The following is a 24,268-nucleotide window of genomic DNA, read 5'->3' on the forward strand; positions in this document are numbered from 1 at the left end:
GAATCCAAGGTATAATATTGAAATAGAAAGCAAATGTGGTGTGTGTGTGTATGTGCATGTATGTATGTGTGCATTTTCTCTATTCAGACATCTCTTGTCACTTCTGCCTATCCTAAGGTTATGGAGACTACAGGAGGGGAAGATGAATTCTGAAGAGCTGCATATATTTTACAAACATACACAGACAACCTCAGACACACCCACACTTGCAAATACACACACCCTGGAAAAATATCATTGTTCAATGCTGAAGAAATATTCACCTTCATTTGGATAAATGCTGTGACTGAGAATTTCGGTAGCACAGTGTCCAGAATAATTGAACAGTCCATGGGAGATTATTACACAGTCCGGCTAAATGGCACGCAATCACTACGATGAGTGAACACTATTTCGGAGCCAATGCAGTCCTTGCTGGGAGTACTGAACTAGGTGTTCCATACTGCTATGCAGTGTCACAGGTCCCATCAGCAAATCCAGATCATTGAAGAACTCTAGAGAAAAGAAATAGTCATTATTAAAAGGGAATCCTGTCACTTTTGTGAATGAAATTACATTGAATTTGGAAGAAAAAATATACAAATATATATCGCTTATGCCTTCTATTCATTAAAGATTCTGTCCTATTCATGTGACTCCCACAAAATTTTACCTGGAAAAGTAAGGTTGGAAAGATGGAAGAAAAGGAAAGAGAGAGGAAGAAAGTGAGACAAAGAGAAAAAGGAAAACAGAAAAGATTAGACATTAATAGATTATCTATAAGGCACATAAATTATAATATAGCACAGTTCTAGATCAAACAACCTCTGTTTATCAGATCATCAAATAAATGAGATTTTTTTTCAGCTCTCCAAATTCTCTCTACACCCTACCTAGCGTTTGATTGTTTTGTGTTCATTTGAACACGTGGTCTAAGGAAGCAATAATGTTTCTGAAGATACTATTGTGTCATTGGCATCACTATCAGGTTTCTCATGGGTACCCAGTTAGCTTCTCAGATTAAGAATCATGGAAGCAGTAGAGGTGGCAGGGTAACCATAGTTGGACCAGGGATGGAAGATAGAGTAGAAAGAAGTAAGACTGCCTTCACAATGAAACGTAGGGAGGTGGGAAGGTGGCTGTGATTTATCTTTCGTTCTCTCTGCTTCAGTGTGCCACTGGTACCACTTTCTGGTACTGGGCATATCTTTGTGTCCCTAAGTAAATATTTATAGTCTGATGTCTTGTTCCTTCAGCTTCTCTTCACCAACTCAAGAAAACATCCTATGCAATAAGAATAATCTTTAAAAACAATAGCAAAAACTACTTAGGTCCTTATTTACAAAAAAAAAAAAAAGATTCATCCCTTATAGAGTCCTAGAATTGGAGGGGCTCTAAGGGGTCATCTAGTCTAATCCATAAACCGAACACACATCTCCTTCCACACCCATCCATGTTAGTCATCCAACTATTACCCAACTTCCACTATTAAAGGAATTTATTAATTACTAAGGCAGCTCATTTGACTTTGGGACAGCTCTAATTGTCAAAAGTTTTTCCTTCTATCAAGCCAAAATCTGCATCTCTGCAACTTTTACGCACCATCTTGGGAATAAGCAAAATAAAGCTAATGATCCTTCTTCTATAAGACAACCCTTCAAATAACAAAAGCTATTCTAACTCTCAAGCCTTTGTGTGTTTAGTTCCTTCATTTAATCTTCATATGAAGATTTCCAATTTCCAAATTCTCTCCTAGTTTAGACATGCTCAAGTTTATGAATTACTTTCCTAAAATGTGGAACTTAACATCTGACAGGTCAGAAGGCATTGGTGCTATAATTTCTTTTGTCCTGTTCACATTCTTTTTATTAATGAAGCTCAATATTGCATTAGGTTTTTTAGCTTAAAGTTAAAAACACAGACATTAGGAAGGCAAAATAGACATGCAGGCAGAGCTTTTTGTAGGTAAAAAGAAACACCCTAATGATACTGTCATGATCATTGGTTCCATCATCGCCTTCCTTCATTCAGCTCCTTTAGCAAAGCTCCTAGGTGGTAGAGTGGATAGACTGTTTGGAGTCCAGAAATCTTGAATTTAGCTCCTTAGATACTTGTGTGACCCTTAGACATGTAGAGCCCTTTACAAACTTCAAAGTGACATATAAATGCTAGCTGCTATTACAGCAGTCCCTCCTTTCCCTTTTTTTTTTCCTGCAGTGCTCTGCAGTCATTCCAGGGGAAGGAGTGAGGCAGGAAGGTGGTTGGCATATGGGCAATGATATGTGGAGGCTGGACTGAGCCATAGACAGGCAAGCCAGGTGGAGCGAAAGTGTCCTTTTTCTGCACCAGAGGTCTGCTTGCAGTGGTAGTCTGTCTATGGTGGGGATCTCTCTAAGCACGGTTCTTTTGCTTTCACTTGCAGGTTCTTTTTTTGGGGGTGGGGTGCATGGACCATTTAGCCATGGAGCACAAGTATGAAAAGAGAGCATAATATTATACAGTTAAAAGTTAAAAAGAGAACTACTTGCAATTTCAGGTATCCACGAGAGAGAGAGAGAGAGAGAGAGAGAGAGAGAGAGAGAGAGAGAGAGTATGTGTATGTCTTAGAATGTATCTCCTGCAGATAAGGGGGGGACCTACTGTACAGTACTATATAAGAATGTACAATGTACTTTATTATGGCTGAATTTAATGTTGCTAATGTCTTACTGTGTGTTGATCAGTTAAACTTTATTACAAGTATGTATGTACAAGAAACTCCCATTATATATGGGGTCAATTGGCGTATGCTTGCATTTGCAGTTTCAGATATCCACAGTGAGTGCCCCAAGGATATAGAGGCTTTTTTCTATTCCTATTGCTATCATCATTATTCTAAGGAGTGATTATTGTTGGATCTCGCACAGAGCACTCAATGCAAGCAAAAGATTAGAGCTCCCTCATGGGGGAAGAGAGATGAGGTCTAAGCACAAGGGTAAACCAAAGGCCAGGATGAGCCAGCATCTGGAATTCTTGGATAGACTAAATCCAAAGGACAGAGACAGAGTGAGGATCTACAGCCAGGCAGGTCTATGCAGAGCTATAGTAGTCCAGCAGCAGAAGTGTAATGGCTACACTCTGCCTTTTTATGTCTCTGTCTTTCTTTAATTAGGTGATATTTCCTACCTTCTCCTTTCTTGGTTGGATGCTGGCACTCATCCTGCCCCCAAGTACATCCATGAAGCCATGAGAAGGACATCAGCCTTACCCTGGAACATCTCCCTGGTCCTTGAGACCATAGAACAGTGGGATGGTATTGATGGAAGCCACAATGACTGTATGGTCTTCTGTGCCTGCCTCTGACTTCCCAGGTAATTATTAAAGGCAGGGACTATAATGGTGTGGGGAGTTCCAGGGAAAGTGAAGATGCAAATCATGGTTTCTGAGGGTGTGTTCTTAGATGAATGGAGGAATGTGGTGGGAAACAGAGCAATGTGGTTGTTAGAAGGATGGGGGTGGGGTGGGGAGGTGGGAGGGGGAAAGGGAAGGGATATTATTAGCCAGGATACTGGTTCACAGCTCTGTTACCCATATCAAACTGAGGAAAGGTGTCATGGAAAGGTGACTCTATCTGGAGGCAAACAATTGTGTCACCCAGAAGTGACCCAGACAGTGAGGGGACAGGGAAGGCTGGGGAACCAGACAATCTCTTTTAGGAATGGTTTGGTAGCCTCAGCTTTAGTGGCACATTCATTGTGGGGGAGAAATTAAAAGCTGGGCTGGCCAAAGAGTCTAGCACTAACAACAATGGGATTACATCCCTCAGGCGGGGACAGGCTGATAATAAAAATCCATGTTACGGTCACCCAGGGAACAGGCTGGAAGAGAGCTGGCAGGGTCTGCAACAAGCCTTCCGTTGAAGCCACTGGGTAGACCAAATGCATCCCTCACAAGACTAGACATGTGCAAAGGTGCTTTATCATCCTTATTTCCATCAAAAGTCTAGGGTGATTGTGTGTAAGACATGGAATAGGTTGTTAGCCACTGTAGCAATGGTAGAATCCTGCCCAGTGAAGCTTCTTGGGAGTGCAGGAATACATCAGAGACTGACCCTTCTTCAGTTGCAGGTGTTAAGCCAGCCCTGAAAGTGAACATCTAGGGCAGAGGATCCCAGTGCTGCCTGATCCGTCCAGATTAAGGCACAGTGGCCACAGAGTTAAAAGTCTGTGGGAGGGTGGAATGACCTGATCTATCTGGTATATTTGCATTCTGTCTTCTGTAAAAGCGTGCTTGCCATCACATTGGGATAGCCAGGGATGGAGATGACAGTGAAACTGAATTAACTAAAAATAGTGCCCAGTGGATTTGATGTTAATTGAACTACCAAGCACTCAACTGATGTTTTGTATCTTTATGATGTCAGTGGGAAAATAGGAGGCTAAATTTCCTCAAGGTGATGCTTCCATGTTTTAGACAGGCCTGTGAGTTGCTCCTCCCACATTTTATAATTTTTGTCTTCATCTGTCAATTGGTAGGGATCACTGTGAACAGGGTTGGGGTGCAAAGGAGCCTGTGAAGGAATAGCCTTCATGATGACACTGGATGCATTATCATAGAGCTTAAATGCCACAAAAAGTTTTCATGCTTTCTTTGTTCCATGTTTACTAGCCCACCAGAAAAACAAAGGGTGCTTCATCCAACTTTAGAGAGGTGTAAGATATTGCTGGGTTAGTATGTATCGGAACCAGTTATTACACTTTTGTTGTGCTCATTTACACCTCAGAAATCAGCAAATAGTTACAAATCCAGGTTTGATCTATTGTTTTGTTAATTGTCTAGATTTCAGAAAGTGATTGATACTACAGTACTACACTTTCTGCTGCAAGCAGTTTGTACCATGTTAGATAAGGACTATCACGGGACCTAGGGTGAAGTCTCTCCATCTGCTACTGCCTCCACCCCCACCCCTAATTTAGTGAAAAAAATACAAGGTCTAAAGCACTATTGCAAATCCAAGATAAGGCCAGGCCAGGAATCAAGGTTCTTAGAGCTGCCAAATTCCAGGAGCTGAGATGGAAGCAGGAAAGTAGGAGCTGGCACTGGAATTTCAAGTGAAGATGGTTTCTATGAAGATCAAGAGACCTTTCCAGAAATGTTGGTGAAATGACTATCTAATACAAAACATTTCCTCTGAGCTTTGTCATGGAAGTGGTGAGCACTCTCTATTCTTAAACCCTCTTTTTGTTCTGCTACAACTGTGAAGCATGGGAATAATCACCTCCCTGGATAATGAGAGAAAGCTCTTTTGAGGTTGCCTCTTTTCCTTTGCTGTGGAGTAACACTGTCATTTCTGAATTGATTCTTTTCACTCAGTGCTTGAGCAAGCAAGGTACTAGCCACATTTATTTTGCAGGCTCCCAATAGGGCTGCAGAGAGGGGAGTGAAAATAGGGGTAGAAATCAACTCTTTTTCTGAGGTCACTGGTATAATGTCCCTTTACTCTGAAGTCAAAGAAGACTGCCTAGTGGTGCCAAGTAACATTGGTATTTAAAAAAAGATAATCGTCGAGTCTAATCATCGATCAGACATTCAGTTTATATCATAAACATTATAAATATTCTATTTTCTCTATAGGGGTACAAGCAATTTATATTCATTTCTCAATCTCCATCACATCTTTGTGAGATAGGTACACAGAAAATTTTGGCTGATACTATCTGTCACAGTGAGTCAGTGTAGAATAGAATTCTCTCCTGTCTCCAGGCCCTGTGCCAACATAATAACAATAGCAACAACAACAATAATGAAAACTAGCATTTATATGGTGCTTTGGGGTTTTTTACAAAACACTTTTTATTTATTATTACCTCATTTTATCCTTAAAACAAACTGAGAGGTAGGTGCTATTATTATCTCCCATTGAAAATTAAGAAAACTGAGGCAGAGACTAAGTGACTTGTCTAGGGTGATAGAGCTAGTAAGTGAATGAGGCTGGTTTTGAACTCAGGTCTTACTGAATCCAGGTCCAGTGCTCTATTCATAGCACCACCTCACTGCCAACATCACCAGATTACTAAGTTGTTTCCCCTTAGTCATAACAATAGGAGGAACAATCTCTTGGAGCACATTGGTCTCCCTGTTGAACAATGCATGGCTTTAGCTAGGTGCCTTGTTTTAAGAGAGACATTAACAAACTCGAGGGTCCAGACCAGAGTGACCAAGATACTGTAAGGTTCTAGAACCCACAATACCTGTGAAAAAATTGAATGAGCAGGAGATACTGAACCTAGAGGAAATAAAATATAGAGGAAACTGATTGTTTTCAAATATTTAAAGAGCTGTTCATGTGAAAGAGGGATTAGGTATAACTATACAGAGTTCCAAAAGGAAGAATTAGAAATGATGGAAGATTTTTGATCCAGTAGACTAAGATCTTTCTAACAATTCTCAAACTATCCAAAAATAGAATGAGCCAATGCAGAAGTTAATGATTTCTCTGCCACTGGAAATGCTTAAAAAGGGATTGAGTGACCACTTTTGTAAGGATGTTGCCTTAGGTTAGACATTCATTAAAAGACTTCTTAGTCTTTTTCAATGTTAAAATTCTATGGTTTCCTCAAATCTGATTCCAACTTTATCTCCTGCTGTTACACCATGTGAATCTCCTTTCTAGTCAGGCACCACGGTAATTCAGTAACTCTCAAGAATTTTAAAAAGATTTTCAACTCTTATCCCACACTGTTTTTTCCACCTGTTAGAACCTTACTGGCCCTTGCCCAGTTCAAATTCCAACTCCTTCATGAAGTCATAAAGTCATATGGCCACACCATCCCACAGTTCTCTTCTGAACTCATAAAGAACTTATTGTCTGTGACAGTCTTCATTTTGTACTTAAGATAAGCTGCTTATATTGTCTTCCCTTTAAAACTGTAAACTCCTTGATGTCACAGACTATCTTATTCTTCTTTGTATGATCCTTAGAATCTATGTGTAATATTTCCTCATACTAGATAACCAACAAATATTTGATTCTGTCACTGGCAATGTAGTAGAATGGACAGCATTACGGAGATCTGAATGTGAATGGGGCTTTAATATTTACTCTGTATTGGCAAGTCACTTAGCATTTCTAAGCCTTACTTTCCTCATTTGGAAAATGGGGACAGAGTTATTATTTACCTCAAAGGATTACTGTGAGGAAATGCAAAAATTTAAGGCCCCCTATAACCATGTGAATTATTATTATGTCGAGGAACTTATCACACTTGGCATATTAATGCTTAGGTACATAATAATAATAGCTGACATTGTCACAGGGTTATAAAGTTTGACATTTCAATAGAGCTTTAAGGTTTCCAAAGTACTTTCTTTACAACAATTGGGTCACTTTGCAGGTATTATTATTCTTATTTTGTAGATTAGAAAACTAAAGAGCCAGAGGGAAAAAGGCTAGGCCAGAGATGGTGAACCTTTTAGAGAGGAATGCCCACACCGCAACCCTCAAGCCACATGGGGGCCCTCAGTGCCTTACCCCAGATAGGGGAGGGAGGAAGCGCTCCCATTGGGCTGCTGGGCAGAGAAGCGGGTTATGGGAGAAATGTCCTCAGGATGCTGGAGAGGGGGAGGGGAGCAGCTCACTCTGGCATGTTCTGGCACACATGCCATAGATTTGCCACCATGGGTCTAGACCAAAGGCAGGTGATGGTCTAAGACTTACAGACAGGTCTTGTAACTATAGCTCCGTGGCTTTTTCTATTGTCAGTAAGTGGTAGGTGAAGCTAGGATGCAAATCCTAATCTTCTGCTTCTCTTTCTAGCATTCTTTATAATGTACTATGACAGCTGATCCTTATATCATGCCAATAGATCAAATCCCCTCCAGCTTCTAGCTACTGGTGTAAGTTAAATAAAAATTTTTTTTAAAATTGCATACCTCTGTTTTCCTTGGCGAGGTTGTCAGCCATCTCCCAGTAGTCATAGCTGTGTAGAATGCTGTTGGTGATGCTGACATGGTTGGCTGCCATCTGATGGATCCGATGTGGAATGCTAATTATGGATGATGGGGAAGGGGTGCTAGTGCTTGAGAGACTCCCCTGAGAACCCACTGAGCTGACTGGAGAAGGGCTGGGAGACATGGGAGATGGAGTTCCTGTGCTCCTGTTGAGAAGATTGAAAAGCAAAACATTGAAAAGAATTAAGTGTGGGATGGGTACACAGGACAACACTTGGATGCACTTGGATGTTAGCAAGCATTAATTTCTGTTCAGCAAAGTCAACTTACTTTCCACTGGCACCCCAAGGAGATGGGGCCTGGGCAGCTTTAGATGAATTCTGTGGAGGGAAGAAGTGCATTTACTGAGGGTTCAGTAAAAGAGAAGAAGCAGAATACATTATTGCAAATTTAGAGTAACAGATGAATTTAAATCAGAGATAGAAAAGAACTTTAAAAAAAGGAAATATATAAGTAAGATACTTTAAAATCTCTCTGGAAGAAATGCAAGATTCAATATACTTCTCTAAAAGACTGGGTATTAAAAATTTTTTAATATGGTAAAAATACCACATTATAAAAGACAAACATTTGTATCCAGAAATTGAAAAGAAGTTTTGCATTTGCTAGTAAAAGATACTAAATGGACAGTTCCTAAATATTTCCTTTTACAACCAATAATACTTTCTTGGGTATTAATCTGTAGCACTGCTATGAAGGAAAATGGTTTTGTGATGCTGATGTGAATTTTTCCTCCTTGTAGTCTAAAGCACAGGCATCACCTTGGTTCTGCAGAGAGAAAAGTGTTGCTTTGATTTAGCAAATCAGAGAAAGCGTAAGTACAGAATAGGTATCACGGAAGCACCTTATGAAATGGAGATTGAGTTTTTGCTTCATGTGAGTGGTAGGTGTTATTCAAAGTCGCAAGAAATTATTTGTCAGAAATCTGAGGAACTATGGCAATTGGCACCATATAAATCCCAGCATAGAATTGTACAGTAGGTCATTTACAAAGAAAATAAAGCTATTTTCATAAGGAGGGGGAAAATGCTCTTAATATATGAGCCACTGTTATTTTCCCCCTTAGAACCAAGGGAGACACTTTTCTTAATTTAGCACTAATGGTTTTATTAGCTTTTTTTATCTCTCATAGCCATTAAAAATATAGATACCCGATATGGACTATCAAAAGTATGCTTTGGCTGTAATAAAAATGAGTGAAAGAGTTTTATGGTATCAGAAACAGATGTAAAAGGATGGTAAGCAGGAAAGAAAATGCCCATTTCTTAGCCACCTAAAAGCTGAAGCCCTTTAAAGGGAAGTCTGAGTGTATGTTAAAATGATCTTTTAGAGTTAGCTTCATAAACAAAATTTCTTTCCACCATACTGTCATTTTTTACCCAAAGGTTTTATAATTAATGAATTTCAGTCAATGTTTCAATAATCTTTGGTTATAAATACCCAGTTTGTACAATTAATTTCCAAAGAAAAAGAATCATGTCTTATGTTTGAAATGGTAAACATTGTACTTATGCATAAAGATAGACTGGAAACAATGGACAGATAAGAAGACAATCTATCAGCATTACATAAGGGAAATTCTCTAATCCACTCTTCATTATGCTTGGTGCTTACACTTAATCTTAAAATGTGAATTCTTCCCTTTAATATGGTTACTCTTTTCAGGGTTTCCTCTTAGATGCCAAAATTCAAAGCACTTCTCACTTCTCTGACTTTGATCGCATGTTCCTAAAGTCAAACAGAACGTTACAGCCATGTTGTGTAGGTTCTAGTATTCTTTTTATTTGAGACAGATTGACCATGGCTGGGAACACTTTCTATCTATTTTGGATAAATTGTTCAGTGGAATGCTATGACAAATATAGCTGGAACAAATATCTCTTTTTTCCAGCTAGGATCAAAGACTGTTTCTACTTGGTTCACATGGCCTCTAGGACACATATGAGAACATTACCTAGGGAGGCTAGAAAACAGGCTTTATGGGGTGTGAGGATGGCAACTGACTTCCAGAGGGGTCCTTGCTGATTGGTGAATCCCTGCCTGAGGCTGCTCTCTATAGAACAGTCACCAGTCTGCTTGACCTTCACATCAGCTACCTTATTGGTCATGGAGGTGGCTCTGCCCTGAGGGGTTCTCGCTGATTGAAGGGTCCTCTCTGAGAAAGATAGGGAGGGCAAGGGGGAGATTATACTTCATTTTTTTTGTCCTTATAGAAGACGTAAAGATTTGCTTGCTCATGAGTCAATAAAGGGATTTGGTATAAATGAAACCACATAAAGGAACTGTTACCATGGTATGTATATCATAGGATCATAGCTTTGATGCCAGAAGGGACCTTATAGCTCATTTAGACCAACTCCTTCATTTGAAGGGAAACTGAGGCACAGAGGAATGAAATGACTTGTTCAACAGATAAATGGCAGAGGGCTATACTATAGAAAATAGAGAGCTTTCTTTCATCTTAAATTAGGATGAAACAAGAGAAAACATGGGTAAAGGGCAGAAGGAAGAACTTGGATTAGTTATAAGGAATAGTTACAATGGTTAAATATTGGAAGAGGTTATTGAGGGATTAGACATAGTCTTAATTCTTTTAAGGATTTAAAACACTTGGTTATCACGGGGAGTGAGGCATGCACTATCTTGAGAAAAGGCGATACATTAGATGGCTTTTCCAAATCTTCCTTGGTCCTAAAACTGTGATTGTGCTTACAGCACTGGTTTCATATGTACACTGAGGGAATACATTCTCATCTGTCTGAAAGCAATGGATTCTGTCAATCTAATCACAATTACCCTCAACAGAGAGACATTTTAAAACAATATACATTATATTCTATCACCATTATCAAGTTACAAGCAATCTGAAAAGCAAGATAATACCTTGAAATAGTCAATAAGTGCTTTTGAATACTTTACAGCATGGTCCCTTTTGAGTCGAAACATCCGCCAATACAGGAGAGCCAGACAGCGGTAACTATAGTCCAAAAAGAGAAAATCAGTTTCTTAAGAGGAGTCATAAATCTCAGACAAAGCTAGAAAAACAACTTCGAATATTTCAGTTGTTTCATGGCACTAATTATTGTAGCATGATGTTTCAATGCACCAAGCCAAATCACTATTTAAAACATTTTAAATTGGGAAAGATCTACACGTCATCATTATAAGAGACTGCACAAGAGAACAAAATAATCTTCTGAAATCACAAATACATTTGTCAGCTTTAATTTCTTTTTTTGGTGTGTGTGGGATTTGAATAATGGGGCTTTCCACTGCCTTTCAGTTTTCCTTTTAAGCCACTAGAGGGCAGTATATCACTGTAGGAAGCGAGTTAAAGGCTACAGGTCAGGAGGACAAACTCTTGGATATTTAGCAGTGCAAGGGAATTGCTAATGTCTCTATTTTTCATTGTAACATGATCTCAGGTGCCTGGCTGAACATAAGGATGCTCTGCTGAAAAAAATAACTTTCTTTCAAACCTTTCTTTCTAACTTTATAATTAATCTAGTGCTTTTATTAATTGAAAGTGATTTATATAAAGTTATTAAAGAACAGGGAGTTGTTTTTTTTTTGGTGAAACGCATACTTCCTGTGATGCTTCTTTCCCAATTTCTAGTTTATAGTTCCTTTTATGTTAAAAATATTTTTATAAGATATGTCTAAATATACACATTTAATAAAATATTTAAAAATATAAAAGAAACAATAAATTAGAAATTGGGAGAAAGGAGTCAAAGAAAGCATGCGTTTCACAATTATCTTCTTGAAGGACCTATTAGGGATCTCTTGGTCCATAAGCTGATCTTTTTATTTTGTGGTCTGCTTCCCTAATTTATAGATCATAAGTTATTTGTCAGTGGAAATTACTTTGAAATTTATAGAATATGTAATAATTAGGTTTTTTCTTAGGAATTTCACCTAAATGTGACTTTGGAATATGAGATGATATGTCCTGTGAAGCTGGGAAGGAAGAATCTATCCCCAATATTATTAATAGCAGTTGTATTAGTGTGGTGGTAAGCCCAATACATAGGATTGGATGATTTTATTATCATCATTGCTAAAAGCAGTCTTGTGAGTGGGATAGTAATCCATTACATAGGATCAGAGGATTTTATCATCATTATTAATAGTTATTGTATTAGTACAATGGTTCTCCACTACATACAAACATAGGATTTTAGAGTTGGAAAGGAACCTTAGAAGTAATTTAATCCAACTCCCTTATCTTACAAATGAAGTTACTAAGGCTCCAAGGGTGAATATTAGTGAATACTTTAAAAATAAATGAACTTAATATCAAATGTGATGAATCTACATCTAACTGAATCTAAAGACAAGATGAACTGGATGTTATTATACAAAAATAAAAGGATTTTGGACAACAAAAGGCTGTATCTTTTGAATACAGAATGAAATGAATAGAAAATAAGCAAACTAGGAAAATATTTGTAGTAAATATCTCAGAGAAAAGTCTGAAAAAATTAATAAGCAATGGATCCATAATAATTCTACAAGCATTAATATAGTCCTCAATGGAACACTGGTCAAAAGACACAAATCAGAAAATTTTTAAGGAGATATAGTATATCATCGAAATATAGTAACCATAAGAAGAAATGCTCAGATTTTCCAATAATCAGAAAAATGCTACTTCATACTCTATAGAATTGCAAAAAGAAAAAAAAAAAGAAAAACAATACATAGTTGGCACAGCTGTGGGGAAATAGCACTAAATACAGAGCTCATAGAGCTGAAGACTGGTACAAATATTTTGTCAAAATGGCAATAAGCAATGAGTCACAAAATTGAGCACCGCTTATAATTTAGCAAATGCACTGCTAGGACTTTATCCCAGAAACATCATAAAAAGGATCTATACCTATAATAATATTCACATATACCCTACTTAAAACAATAAAAATGTAAAACAACTTGTATGTCCAACAATTGGAAAATGGTTGAATAATTTATTTCAAATTAACTTATTCACTCCCTAAAGCCCTAGTCTCCCACTTTATTGTGGTAAGCAGGAGATTCTGAATTCTTGAAGACTATGCCAATGGGGCAAAACTCTGGCTGATTATATCATAATGGAAAGGTTTTCAGTACGGTCTTAGAAACAGAATAAATGTGCTTTCCAAGGACCAGCCAAAGGGCAGAAAAGCCCATCATTCTTGTTAGCCACTTGGCAATTAATATTTTTGCTCTTGGCAACCCATGCAACAAAGAAAAATACAAAATGGTACAGAGGATGCCAAGAACCATCAAAGTTCCAAACCACTATTAGGTTAGCCACTGTTACCCTAAATATAGGATACTAACCAATATAAGGACATACTATTGGAGGAAGTAAAACTTATCAATTTTGATGTTTTCACTATAAGCAAAAACAAGACAAAAAGAAGTTGGGAGTTAAATGTTAGAATGGTTCAAGAATTTTTCTTATAAAAGACGAAGAGTGGATTTTGTGGGTTTGGTTTTATTGCATATCTAAAAGCAACAAGAAATATCATTTCATGGGACATTTGATCATTTTCATTAAAATGCCTACTATAAACAGTTATAAAAAGATTACCATGAAAATAGTTGCAGGTTATATGTCAACATCTGTTGTGAAAAATGAAGTACTGAAATTCTCTGAATTACTTGATGACACTCTCCAAACTAAGCCAACATATACTTCAAAATGTAAAAGCAGACATAGGGGAAGATATCAAACAAAAAGAATGTCGGAAAATGTGGTTCAGGAATAAGGAAAGAGAGAGGACAAAGGCTTGTAGATTATAAATAAATCTCCTTAGGAAAAAAAGGGAGGTCTTGGACATGGAGAGCAACAAATAATATTATTATAAAAATATGTTTTGAACAGAGAGGAATAACTGGTTATGGATACAGAAGTTATTTCTGAGTAAGTGTTTTATCTACATCTAGATTTCTTATCTGTTAGTATCAAATCATATTTGATACTATCAGTATCAAACAAGAAGAAAAGATATAAAAAATGAGATCTGGAATGCAAGTAAGGCAATTTCAATATGACTTATTCAATAAATTACTAATGCCAAGAAATGAGAAATGGATAAAATAACAGATATCAACACAGACTATCATAATTTCCCAATAAAACTTAAGCAATGTAAATCAACTGCTATAATGAGATCAAATAAGTCTACAAACTATGCCATCCAGTAAATAACTGATCTTACCAAGCAGAGAGAGATGGAAATCAATTGTTTTAGAATAGAAACTCATTTATAAGAACTCTGAGAATGACTATAACAAGGATTCAAGAGGACTGTTGATGAAGTATGCCACTCACCTCCTAACAGGTGATGGCTTCAAGACTAAGAATGAGACATATATTTTTGGAATATAGCTAATGGAAATGTTTGTCTTATCTATGCACATCAGTTCAAGGATCTTGTCTTTCTCTGATTTTCTCCCTTTTAAATGTTCACTATAGCGGAAGGTGAGAGGAAGAGAAAATAAATGCTTATTACTAAAAAAATTTTAGTGGAAACTAGTAGATGATTATGGATAGCTTTACTTTATAAAAAAGGGAGAAATAGTAGGAGCAAAAAATAAGATTCACAGAAAATTTGGCAATAGACCCAAAGAAGCCAAATCATCTAAAGGATGAAACTGAAAGGGGCAATAAGTATGTGAAAAACAAAATGTTTATAAAGCTTTTAATAAGTTTCCTCTATAAATGAGAATAGAACCACCACATTTAAACTCTAACAGCATGGTTCTCATTGCGCTATATGAGCAAATAGAAATGGCATTGAAGAACATAGATAGGAAGAGTCTAAGTATATGAAGGAAATCTTTGCTATATGCAATTTAATTTTTAAAAAAAATTTTTTTTTATTTTAAACCCTTAACTTCTGTGTATTGACTTATAGGTGGAAGAGTGGTAAGGGTAGGCAATGGGGGTCAAGGGACTTGCCCAGGGTCACACAGCTGGGAAGTGTCTGAGGCCGGATTTGAACCTAGGACCTCCCGTCTCTAGGCCTGGCTCTCAATCCACTGAGCTACCCCGCTGCCCCTATGCAATTTAATTTTGAGGATATTGAGGACTCACTAATATAGTTATGAAGAAGGAAAGATGAAGCTTAGAAAATATCTTGGATTTTCTACAAAAAGGTGACCTGGGAGAGAGGGTTAGCCTTAGAGTCACATATACAGACTATGTGACCTTGGGCAAATCACATAACATCTCCAGTAACTTTAAAGCTATAGGCTGCAGAGAAAGTGCTAATGTGTACTGCTGGAAGGAGTTCCCTTTAACAGTGAACTCACAGGTCCAATCCAAAAACAAAAAGTGATCAAGAAAATATCAATAATACTTAATAAGCTGGATTTCCAACTTCCATAAAACTTTTATAAGAATAATTACATATACTGAGGTTATGTCTAATGAAGGTTTGAAACAAATAATTGGACTTTTGCAAATGATTTTCTATGGCCAACTATATCTTCACAGTCCCATAAGAGACTGAAAAGTGTGTTTTATACAAAACCCTTTGTGCTTACTGATTTTGAGAAATTGTTTCAATGGATCAAAATGTCCCCTTCAAGGCTCTGCTGTAACAAGGTATCTCCTATACATATATCAAAATCATAAGGGATTCCTTAAAAGACATAACAAGACAGAGATCAAGCAAAATATAAAACAAGAAAACATGCTTCCCAAAGGTGTTGGCCATTGTTGTAACATATGTCCTCTACAGAGTCTAAATGGAAGAGGGATTCCTTACAGGTCAACCAATCAATCATATGTCAGGCACAGTGCTTGGCTGTAGGAATACAAACGCAAAGAATGAAACTGTCACCACTTGAAAGGAGTTCTCATTCTAAAATGATGAGGTCCTCCACCTGTGCCTATCTGTAGGTGATTTATTTATCATATCAAATCTCTGAATACTACAGAGCCTCCTAAATGAGATCAATAATAACTCAGAAGGATTTGGTCTATTTATATACCTGAATAATCAATTGAATGAAGAATGATTAGGATACAGATATGAAAAATCAAAGGAATAAATAATGCTTATGAACTATTTAGAAGACTAATTCATAAACCTGATCTTTCCATATACATAACTTGAACAGATATTTTGAATGGCCAATGCTCTGGGTCCAAAAACAAACAGGAGGAGAAGAAAGGCTGCAGTGATTTTGGGAAATTACATAGTATTTCTCCCTGAAACAAAGACCTACTTTTAAAAATATACACTAGTATTCTTATGGTGATGCTGTATGGCTTTTAGCCATGGAATGTTGGTCTCTTAATAATTAAAGTTGTGGGCTCTCCAAAAGGCAATGGAGAGGTAAGCAGGGGGCATCAACACATTACCAATGAAGAGCTGTACAGGAGAAATAGCGAAAGGTGTTCTAGATATGGGAATGCAAAAGGAGGAGGGCTGGTTATGTAGGAATAAGATGCATGACAGTGAGGATAAACAGGCATGTCATTTGCTTTATTGTTATCCAATCTATGTCTAGAGACCTAGAGAAAGGCCACAAGCACAGAACAGACAACCTATAGAAGATGAACAGAAGAGCACAGGATGAGAAAGCATGGATGGCTTGTGATATGCAGGGAAGGATGGGATAAGTACTCACACTACTGAGATCAAATATCTAGTGAACTTTAAAGAATATGTGTGTGCATGCGTGTGTATGTGGAGATGAGAGAGAAAAATGAGGACAAAAGAAAGAGGCAACATAATTGGTGGGTCAGACTGGTTGGTCCATGGGTACCTACTAGTCCTAAATCTATAAATGGAAATGAATACAAAACAGCATTATAGTATTGTAAGAAGTACAAAATACATAGGGAGAAACTTATATAAGATGATGGAGTACTAAATAAGCAAGTAGAACCATACCAAGATACAAACATTAATACGGAGATGTAAGAAGAAAAATAAAATGAAAAGAAAGGAGTAAAACAGAATCAGAGGTGGCAGAACTTCAGGCAGGAGAGACAGGGGACAAAAACAAGAACATTTTCTTTGTTAATTCCTTTCATTTGGTCTTGTTAAAGGCTAAATGTTTTCTCTAAGATTTCCTCTTCTTATTTTAAATGTCTAATAGTATTTTGTCTTTTAAAAGTTTATTAATTTTTTCAAAAACTTTAAAAAGTTTTGACAGTTACAGTACATTTAAAAATGTAATGAATCTGATCTTTGATATCATATAAATATGAGCTTTAATTTGGAGCATTACCTTGGTTCAGCTACATTAATCCCACATGTAAAACAACAGATGAGTTATTATGATTGCACCTAAAATGTTTAACACAAAGGAAATTACATGGACATTGGCACAATTAGTATACAAGTCATTAAGAATTCAGACCCATCAAATGCTGAAAAACTAATTATCTTGATTATGAGACCTGACCTGTCAACTACTAAGCATTATGAATTGCTCAGGCATACCTGCAGAATTCAGACCATTCATAAGTCATCCAATGGTTGCAGTTAAATGGCTTCCAGGAATCCCCTACAAGGCAAGATCTACTTTCTTAAGGTCAGAAGTCATGACAGAAAGCACCTTCTATTTGTGTTTATAGCAACTAGTTTAAAAGAAAACCACTGACAGGGCTGAGGGAAAATATTTTAAATGAATAATGATACACCTACCATAATGCAGCTAATTGTTTATCTTCTGGAGTGGCATTTGGGCCTGAGTGGGTTTTTAGTCTCATAGCATACCTTAAAAAAAGTTGAAGAAAAATAAAAATAAATTATCCCATGTTAACAGTAGAGAATACTTTTATATTAGAATAACTCTATCAGCCCTTTCTGGGATTAATATAGTGTTTGTCGCTACTTTCTGAAAAGATGACTGAAGTTGCTCCTTTATCAGCAGGCATTACATTATGATGAAGACTACAAAAGAATGATTTTTATGTCCATTGAGCTACTTTCCATTCCTTAATAATACAGGTTCAGATGCTACAAATAGCTAGTAGTGGTACTATTTCAAGAATAAGTCATGTAAACAAAAATATATCCATTGTTACAAATTTCAATTTACAGTTGAACTGTTGAGTAGCTTCACTGAAGATTGACTGAGGCAGTGCTCAATACTTCCAGGCTTGTATCCAAGAGAAGTCTCATCTCTTACATTTAGATAAATGTTTGGATTTCCTCTTTTTTCTTTGTTTCAGAGCCCTTACTTTGCCTACATTGTGTCTTGAGGCATTTTAATCTACATTTAATTTCTATAGACATTTGTTATGAGAAGCGGCTGGCTTTTATGGACAGTCCTTAGTTCTATTTTTTGCTCTGATTATGGTTATTCATTTTTTTCTCAACAAAATGACCAATTAACAGGCAGAATTCTCGAGAGAATTTTCAAGCCACTTCTACATTTATTGAGAAACTCAAAGGGGGGAATTATACCCCTGTCTCTGACACTGAAGCCAGATTCTTTAATTTGTGCTGCTTAGATGTGTAAAGTGAAACTGGTGATATAGACTGGAATACCCAGATAATGGCAGTCAGGTGTTGGACCTGAAGTAAGGAAGAATTGAGTTTAAGTTCTGCTTCAGATTCTTAATAGCTGTGTGACGTTGGGCAAATCACTTAATTTCTTTTGACCTTATTTCCTCACCTGTGAGATGATGATAATAAGAGCACCCACCTCACAGAGTTGTGAGGATGAAATCAGAAGATGTATATAAAGCATTTTGCAAACCCTATAGCATTATATACATGTTAGCTACTGTTGACATTTTCAATGATCTATTATGCCATGCATGTGGATACTGGTCATAGGTCTAGCAAGGAATGTAGGAATGTAAAGGATTCTAGAATGAAATAGCTTATTCCTGAAAATGATCATAAATTTAGGGAATTTCATTCTGCTATTCTGTTTTATCACCACACAACGTTGGCAATATTGTGTCAGTGAAGTAGCAGGATGATCTGGAGTCCCTAAATCAGCAATCTGATGAAGTTATTAGGTTATGGGTAGTACGACCTCAACTATCTACTCTTATAATTATGTATTCTGATACTGAAATGAGAATTATGAAGGCTGAAAAGTTATTTATAGAATAAATACAGCATATATAGTTAATGACAGCACTTTCCCCTCTGTGTCATTGTACATTAGAGATATTATGGCTTCCAAGGAAGGCTGTATTGGGAAGAACATTAGTCCCAGTCTGCCATTTACAAGCAATGTGACTTTGGAGTCAAATAATCTATCTGGACTACAGTTTCCTCATCTGTAAAGTGAGAGAGTTGGATTAGGGCCCTCTAGTGCTAAAAGGTCTATTATTCTAAAACGATTAGGGATCTATAATATAGAAAGATAGAGACTGAGTGGAGATATAATCAGTATTAAATCATAAATGACACTGATATAGAGTGAATCTGAACTTTCCATTAATTTTTAGAAAGATTCTAGTGTTAAGAGGCACTATTGTTACCAAATATTTTATTTTTCTTCCAAAATGTAAAGATTTTTAGCATTTGTTTTTTAAAATTTTGATTTCTGGATTCTTCCTCCCCCACACTGAGAAGGTAAGCATTTTGTTATAGGTTATGCATGTCATACAAAACACATTTCCTATTATTCGTGTTGTGAAAAAGAACAGAGACCAAAATGGATACAAGAACAAACAAAATAAACCACAAGAAAAAAATTTTAAGTATAAAAAATGTTGAAAAGACATTAATTTCTAAGAAGTGGTACTTTAAACACTGAACTATAAATATCTGGTCATTACAGGACAAAAACATAAAGAGGTTCAAGGTTTTAATCAGTTAATTGATACAGGTCAGTTCACTGCAAATTATAAAGGAAAAGTTAAGGCTATCTCTTTTGACATAAAGATCACGGAGCACAGCCACAGTTTTTCACAAAACATCTTTTAGTGTTACCATTAGAAAAAGAATAATAGCACAGTGAGATTATGGATTGATTCACTAGGAGAATACATCTTCCATTCTCTCATTGTAGCTCAACTCTGGCTGGAAGGTCATTAAAAAGAGGAAATTCAAATTGTGGCGTTTCATCAAGATTCATATGCTGAAATGATGTGAGTACATTATGACAGTAAGATGTGAGATTATGTAATTCATATATTTAGAAACAGGACAACAGTGGTTATTATCTTTTTCTACAGCTCCCATCAGGATCTACTAATAGTACCTTAAAGGTGAATTGTAGCATATCCCTATTGCCATTTGTACCCCTTCCAAGATATTCAATCCCAGTAGTTACCATTAGCATCCATCAAGAATTCTTATTTTTTGGGGCAGCTGGGTGGCTCAGTGGAGTGAGAGTCAGGCCTAGAGACAGGAGGTCCTAGGTTCAAACCCGGCCTCAGCCACTTCCCAGCTGTGTGACCCTGGGCAAGTCACTTGACCCCCATTGCCCACCCTTACCAATCTTCCACCTATGAGACAATACACCGAAGTACAAGGGTTTAAAAAAATGAATATTAATAAATGTTTAAAAAAATGTGCTCTCTTTCCCCTCTTTCTCTGCCCCCCTTCTCTCTCTCTTCAAAAAAAAAAAAGAATTCTTATTTTTTGCACCAAAGATTATTTTTTACATTGTAGTTGATGTCACAGGGCTAGTATCTCACACACAATCAAAAAGAAAATACAGGTAAATGTTCTTTCTAATTCCTTACCTGATGAGTTCAACTGTTTCTGAGTACATAGTATAGGGAGATTTAGATTCCATTGGACCTTGCTCCATTGCATTTCCACATTCGATAAATGATAGGGCTGCTTCGGCATAATTCAAAGCTTTCCCAAATTTTTCCACCTAAGCAGCATAATAAAAACAAAGTCTCCCTTAAGAACAGTTATAAAACCAACATTCTCACAGTATTTTATGTACTTTATTGAGATACCTAGTTTTTGACTTCAGAAGTCCTGTTAATGAGGTTAAGAGAAAGCAACACTAAATATAAAGTGAGAGTTTAACACAAAACAAAACTGCTGATAAATGGGGTAAATCTTGGCATTACCTAAGCCCTTCAAACCAAACTCTACACAAATATAAACTGCCATATTTTTGGCTTCTTAACTGAGTCTTACTATTTATCAAAATCCAGCTTTAACAGTGAAATACACAAAATTTACCAGCTTACCTTCACCACTCAGGCAGTACAACCCATACGGTGCATATGTAAAACAAATATTATGCAAAGCAAAATGAATCCAAACAACATTCTTTGCTACAGATGTTCCATAAATTGTGACTGGATTTAGTTACATGAGCAAGTGGTTATGTGTAGAATTGTACCTTACTCATATAACAGGTGGCAATTATTTAGTATTCATAATTCAACAGCAAATTCAATTCAACAAAGATTTATTAAGCATCCAATATGTGCAAGACGACCTACTAAATCTATCTGGCCTTAGCCATGCTTCTCATTCTACTCAGGCCTCCTTCTTACCATCTGTGGTACTGAGATACTTTTTTTTTTTTTTTTTTTTTTTTTTTTTTTTTTTTGGTACTGAGATACTTTTATTCTACTTGCTGCCACCCTGATTTCCACCTCTTCCTCTGGGAATAATAATCAAATCTGTCCTGACATTGTTTCTGGAAAGGAATATTCCTCTAATCTCCTTGGGTTGGATGTACCAACCGTGTCATCTACCAAAACAAAACATCCTTCCTTATCTAATATTCCCCTGTATGTATTGTCTTTTCCTAATAGAACATATGCTCCTTGAAGATAGAGATTGTCATGCGCACTTAATAAATAAATGACTTTTCATTCATTCATTTTTAGATGATTTCCCCCTAGGTCCTTGGAGACAAAGATATGATGTATAAACCCTGCTCTCCAGGAGTTTTTATAAAAAGCACAGGTTTGGGGAAATATGTACACAGTGGATCCTGGGAAAAGACTGGCAGAGGAAACACAGGTGTGGAAATTTTGGAGGTGATAAAAAAAAAATCCACAAAAGTGGATGAGGTCACCCAAGGAAGAGAGGGAAGAGAAAGTAATAAGGACAGGGTTTTAGAAGATATATAGAAGGGGTGAGAAGAAAAAGATAAGGTAACAAAGGAGACAAAAGAATATCAGACATACAGAAATTGAATCATTAGAAGGCAGGATCAGAGAAATAAAACAAAGAAAATGAAAGAGAATAGTCAACAGAATAAAATACTGTAGAGGTCCAACAGAAACAAGAGAAAAGGTAAGTTAGTGGAAGCAATGAAAACAGAGGAGTTTGGCCATCGAGGTGAATGAAGAGAGTGAGTTTGAGGAGGTGATGGGTTTTTTTTAGGATGGGGAAGTATGAATTTAAAGGGACATGGGCACTGAAAAAGTTTTGGCAATAATCGTATTTGTAATACTGGCACAGTTGAACCACGAGCAGTTAATACTTTTCCATTTACTGAGTTTTTTATTTCTATAAAGGATATTTTCTATGTGTGGTCATATAGTTCCTTTATGCTTCTTGGTAAGATAGATTCCAAAATATCACATATATTCTGTAGATGTTTTTAATGGAATTTTTCTTTCTATTCCTCCTAAGATTTTTTGGTAATATACAGGAAGGCTGATGATTTTGATGAACTAATTTTATATCCTATTATCATGATGATGAAGTTAAGGATCAATTAATTAATCAGCATGTAGCTCAATGTCTGGCACAAAGTAAGTGCTTAATAAGTGCTTATTTCCTGTCTTCCTTTTAGTTGATTCTCTATGGTTCTCTTCTGTAGACTACTATATCTTCTGAAAAAAGTGATCATTTTGCTTCCTTTCTGCTTCTGCTTATTTTTTTCTTTTCATCTAATTGCTAAAGCTAGAATTTCTAGCATTGTGCTAAATACTGATGGTGATCATGAACATCTTTGCTTTACTCTTGATCTCATTGCAAAGGTGTCTAATTTATCTTCAATACATATAATGTGGGTTCCTGGTTATAAGTAAACATTATTTACCACATCATGGGTAAGGTCCATTTATTCCTAAACTCTTTAGTGTTTTTTTTTTCTTAAAGAAATAGATATTGAATTTTTGTCAAAAGTCTTGTCAATCTATTGATGTGATTTAAATTTTTGTTCTTTTAATTTTTAATTCCATCATTGGTAGTTTTACTAATATGAAACAAACTTAGCTTAATAAATCTTACCTGATAATAAAGTACAATGATTATCATGGATTGCTACAACAACTTTGCTAATATTTTGCTTAATTTCTTTTTTTTAATATTTATTAGAGATATTGGCTTCCCCCCCTTTACAATGTAATGACCATATTTGAATCATAGAAGGAACTTGGTACAATACCATTTTTCCACCTGTTCTTGAAAACCATTTATATAATATGGGAGTAATTTTTTTGTTTGTTTCTTTCATTGTTTGATAAAATTTACTTGTGAATCCAACTGGTCTTAGATCTTTTCTTCTTTGGGAATTCATTTGTGGTTCATTTTTTCTTGTATTACTTAAACTCTCCATTTTTAGTACTGTTAATTTGGTTATTTTATATTTTTATAAATATTTGCCTAGTTAATTTAAACTGTTAATTTTATTGGCATATAATTGGGCAAAATGGTTTCTAAATAATTTTGGTTATTTCTTAATTTGTTTTGTGATTTCTCTATTTGTATTTCTCATATTGGCAATTTGATTTTCTTTCAAAATCATAATATCAAGGCAGCCAGGTGGCTCAGTAGATTAAAAGCAAGGTCTTGAGATAGGAGGGATTGGGTTCAAATCCAGCCTCAGACAATTCCTAGTTGTGTGAACTTGGGCAGGTCACTTAACCCAAACTGCGCAACCCTTACTGCTCTTCTGACTTAGAACTGACACTCTGTATGGATTAAAGTTGTTTTTTTTTTTCATTATCTTATCTGAACATAATTGAAACAGGACAAAACCATTCCTTTATTGGTCCTATTTTGCTCTTTGGACCTTGAAAATTTTAAGGTTCAGAAGAGACGACTGTTTCTTCTCCCTTAGGAAGCAAACACTTTGTCATCATATAGTGTCTTTCAGTTTTTCCAATATGCCTGCCTTTTTAAAATTTTCCTTGTTTCTGTTTGCATCTTAAAGATTCTATTCCTCTCTGATCTTCATTCATTAGGAATACTTATATTTATTTGTCCTTTATTTATTTATTTATTTATTTGATTGAAAGGCCATCTCTCCCCTCCTCTCCAATAGGATTATATTCAATTTTGTCAAATAAATTATTCTTGGCTACAAGTCTGGCTGTTCCAATTTTTTTCTCTTCAACCTGGAAGTTCTGGATTTTGGTGATGGCATTATTAGGTTTTCATTTTGGAAT

At 36.3% G+C, this 24,268-nt stretch overlaps 1 protein-coding gene across 1 annotated transcript in view; it reads right to left on the bottom strand.

The window, feature by feature from the left end:
* Nucleotides 1–227: 227 nt before the first annotated feature.
* Nucleotides 228–24,268, bottom strand: part of AFF3 (AF4/FMR2 family member 3) — a 673,975-nt gene continuing 649,934 nt past the window's right edge. The window contains exons 17-22 of the mRNA XM_044669302.1: nucleotides 20,636–20,772; nucleotides 17,625–17,696; nucleotides 10,852–10,945; nucleotides 8,239–8,288; nucleotides 7,891–8,114; nucleotides 228–494 (exon numbers count right to left, since the gene is read on the bottom strand). Coding sequence (XP_044525237.1) covers nucleotides 373–494; nucleotides 7,891–8,114; nucleotides 8,239–8,288; nucleotides 10,852–10,945; nucleotides 17,625–17,696; nucleotides 20,636–20,772 — 699 coding nt within the window. The 3' untranslated portion in view covers nucleotides 228–372. The remainder of the gene's footprint in view (nucleotides 495–7,890; nucleotides 8,115–8,238; nucleotides 8,289–10,851; nucleotides 10,946–17,624; nucleotides 17,697–20,635; nucleotides 20,773–24,268) is intronic.

The sequence above is a fragment of the Gracilinanus agilis genome, chromosome 3, assembly GCF_016433145.1.
Source record: "Gracilinanus agilis isolate LMUSP501 chromosome 3, AgileGrace, whole genome shotgun sequence".
Lineage (NCBI taxonomy): Eukaryota > Metazoa > Chordata > Mammalia > Didelphimorphia > Didelphidae > Gracilinanus > Gracilinanus agilis.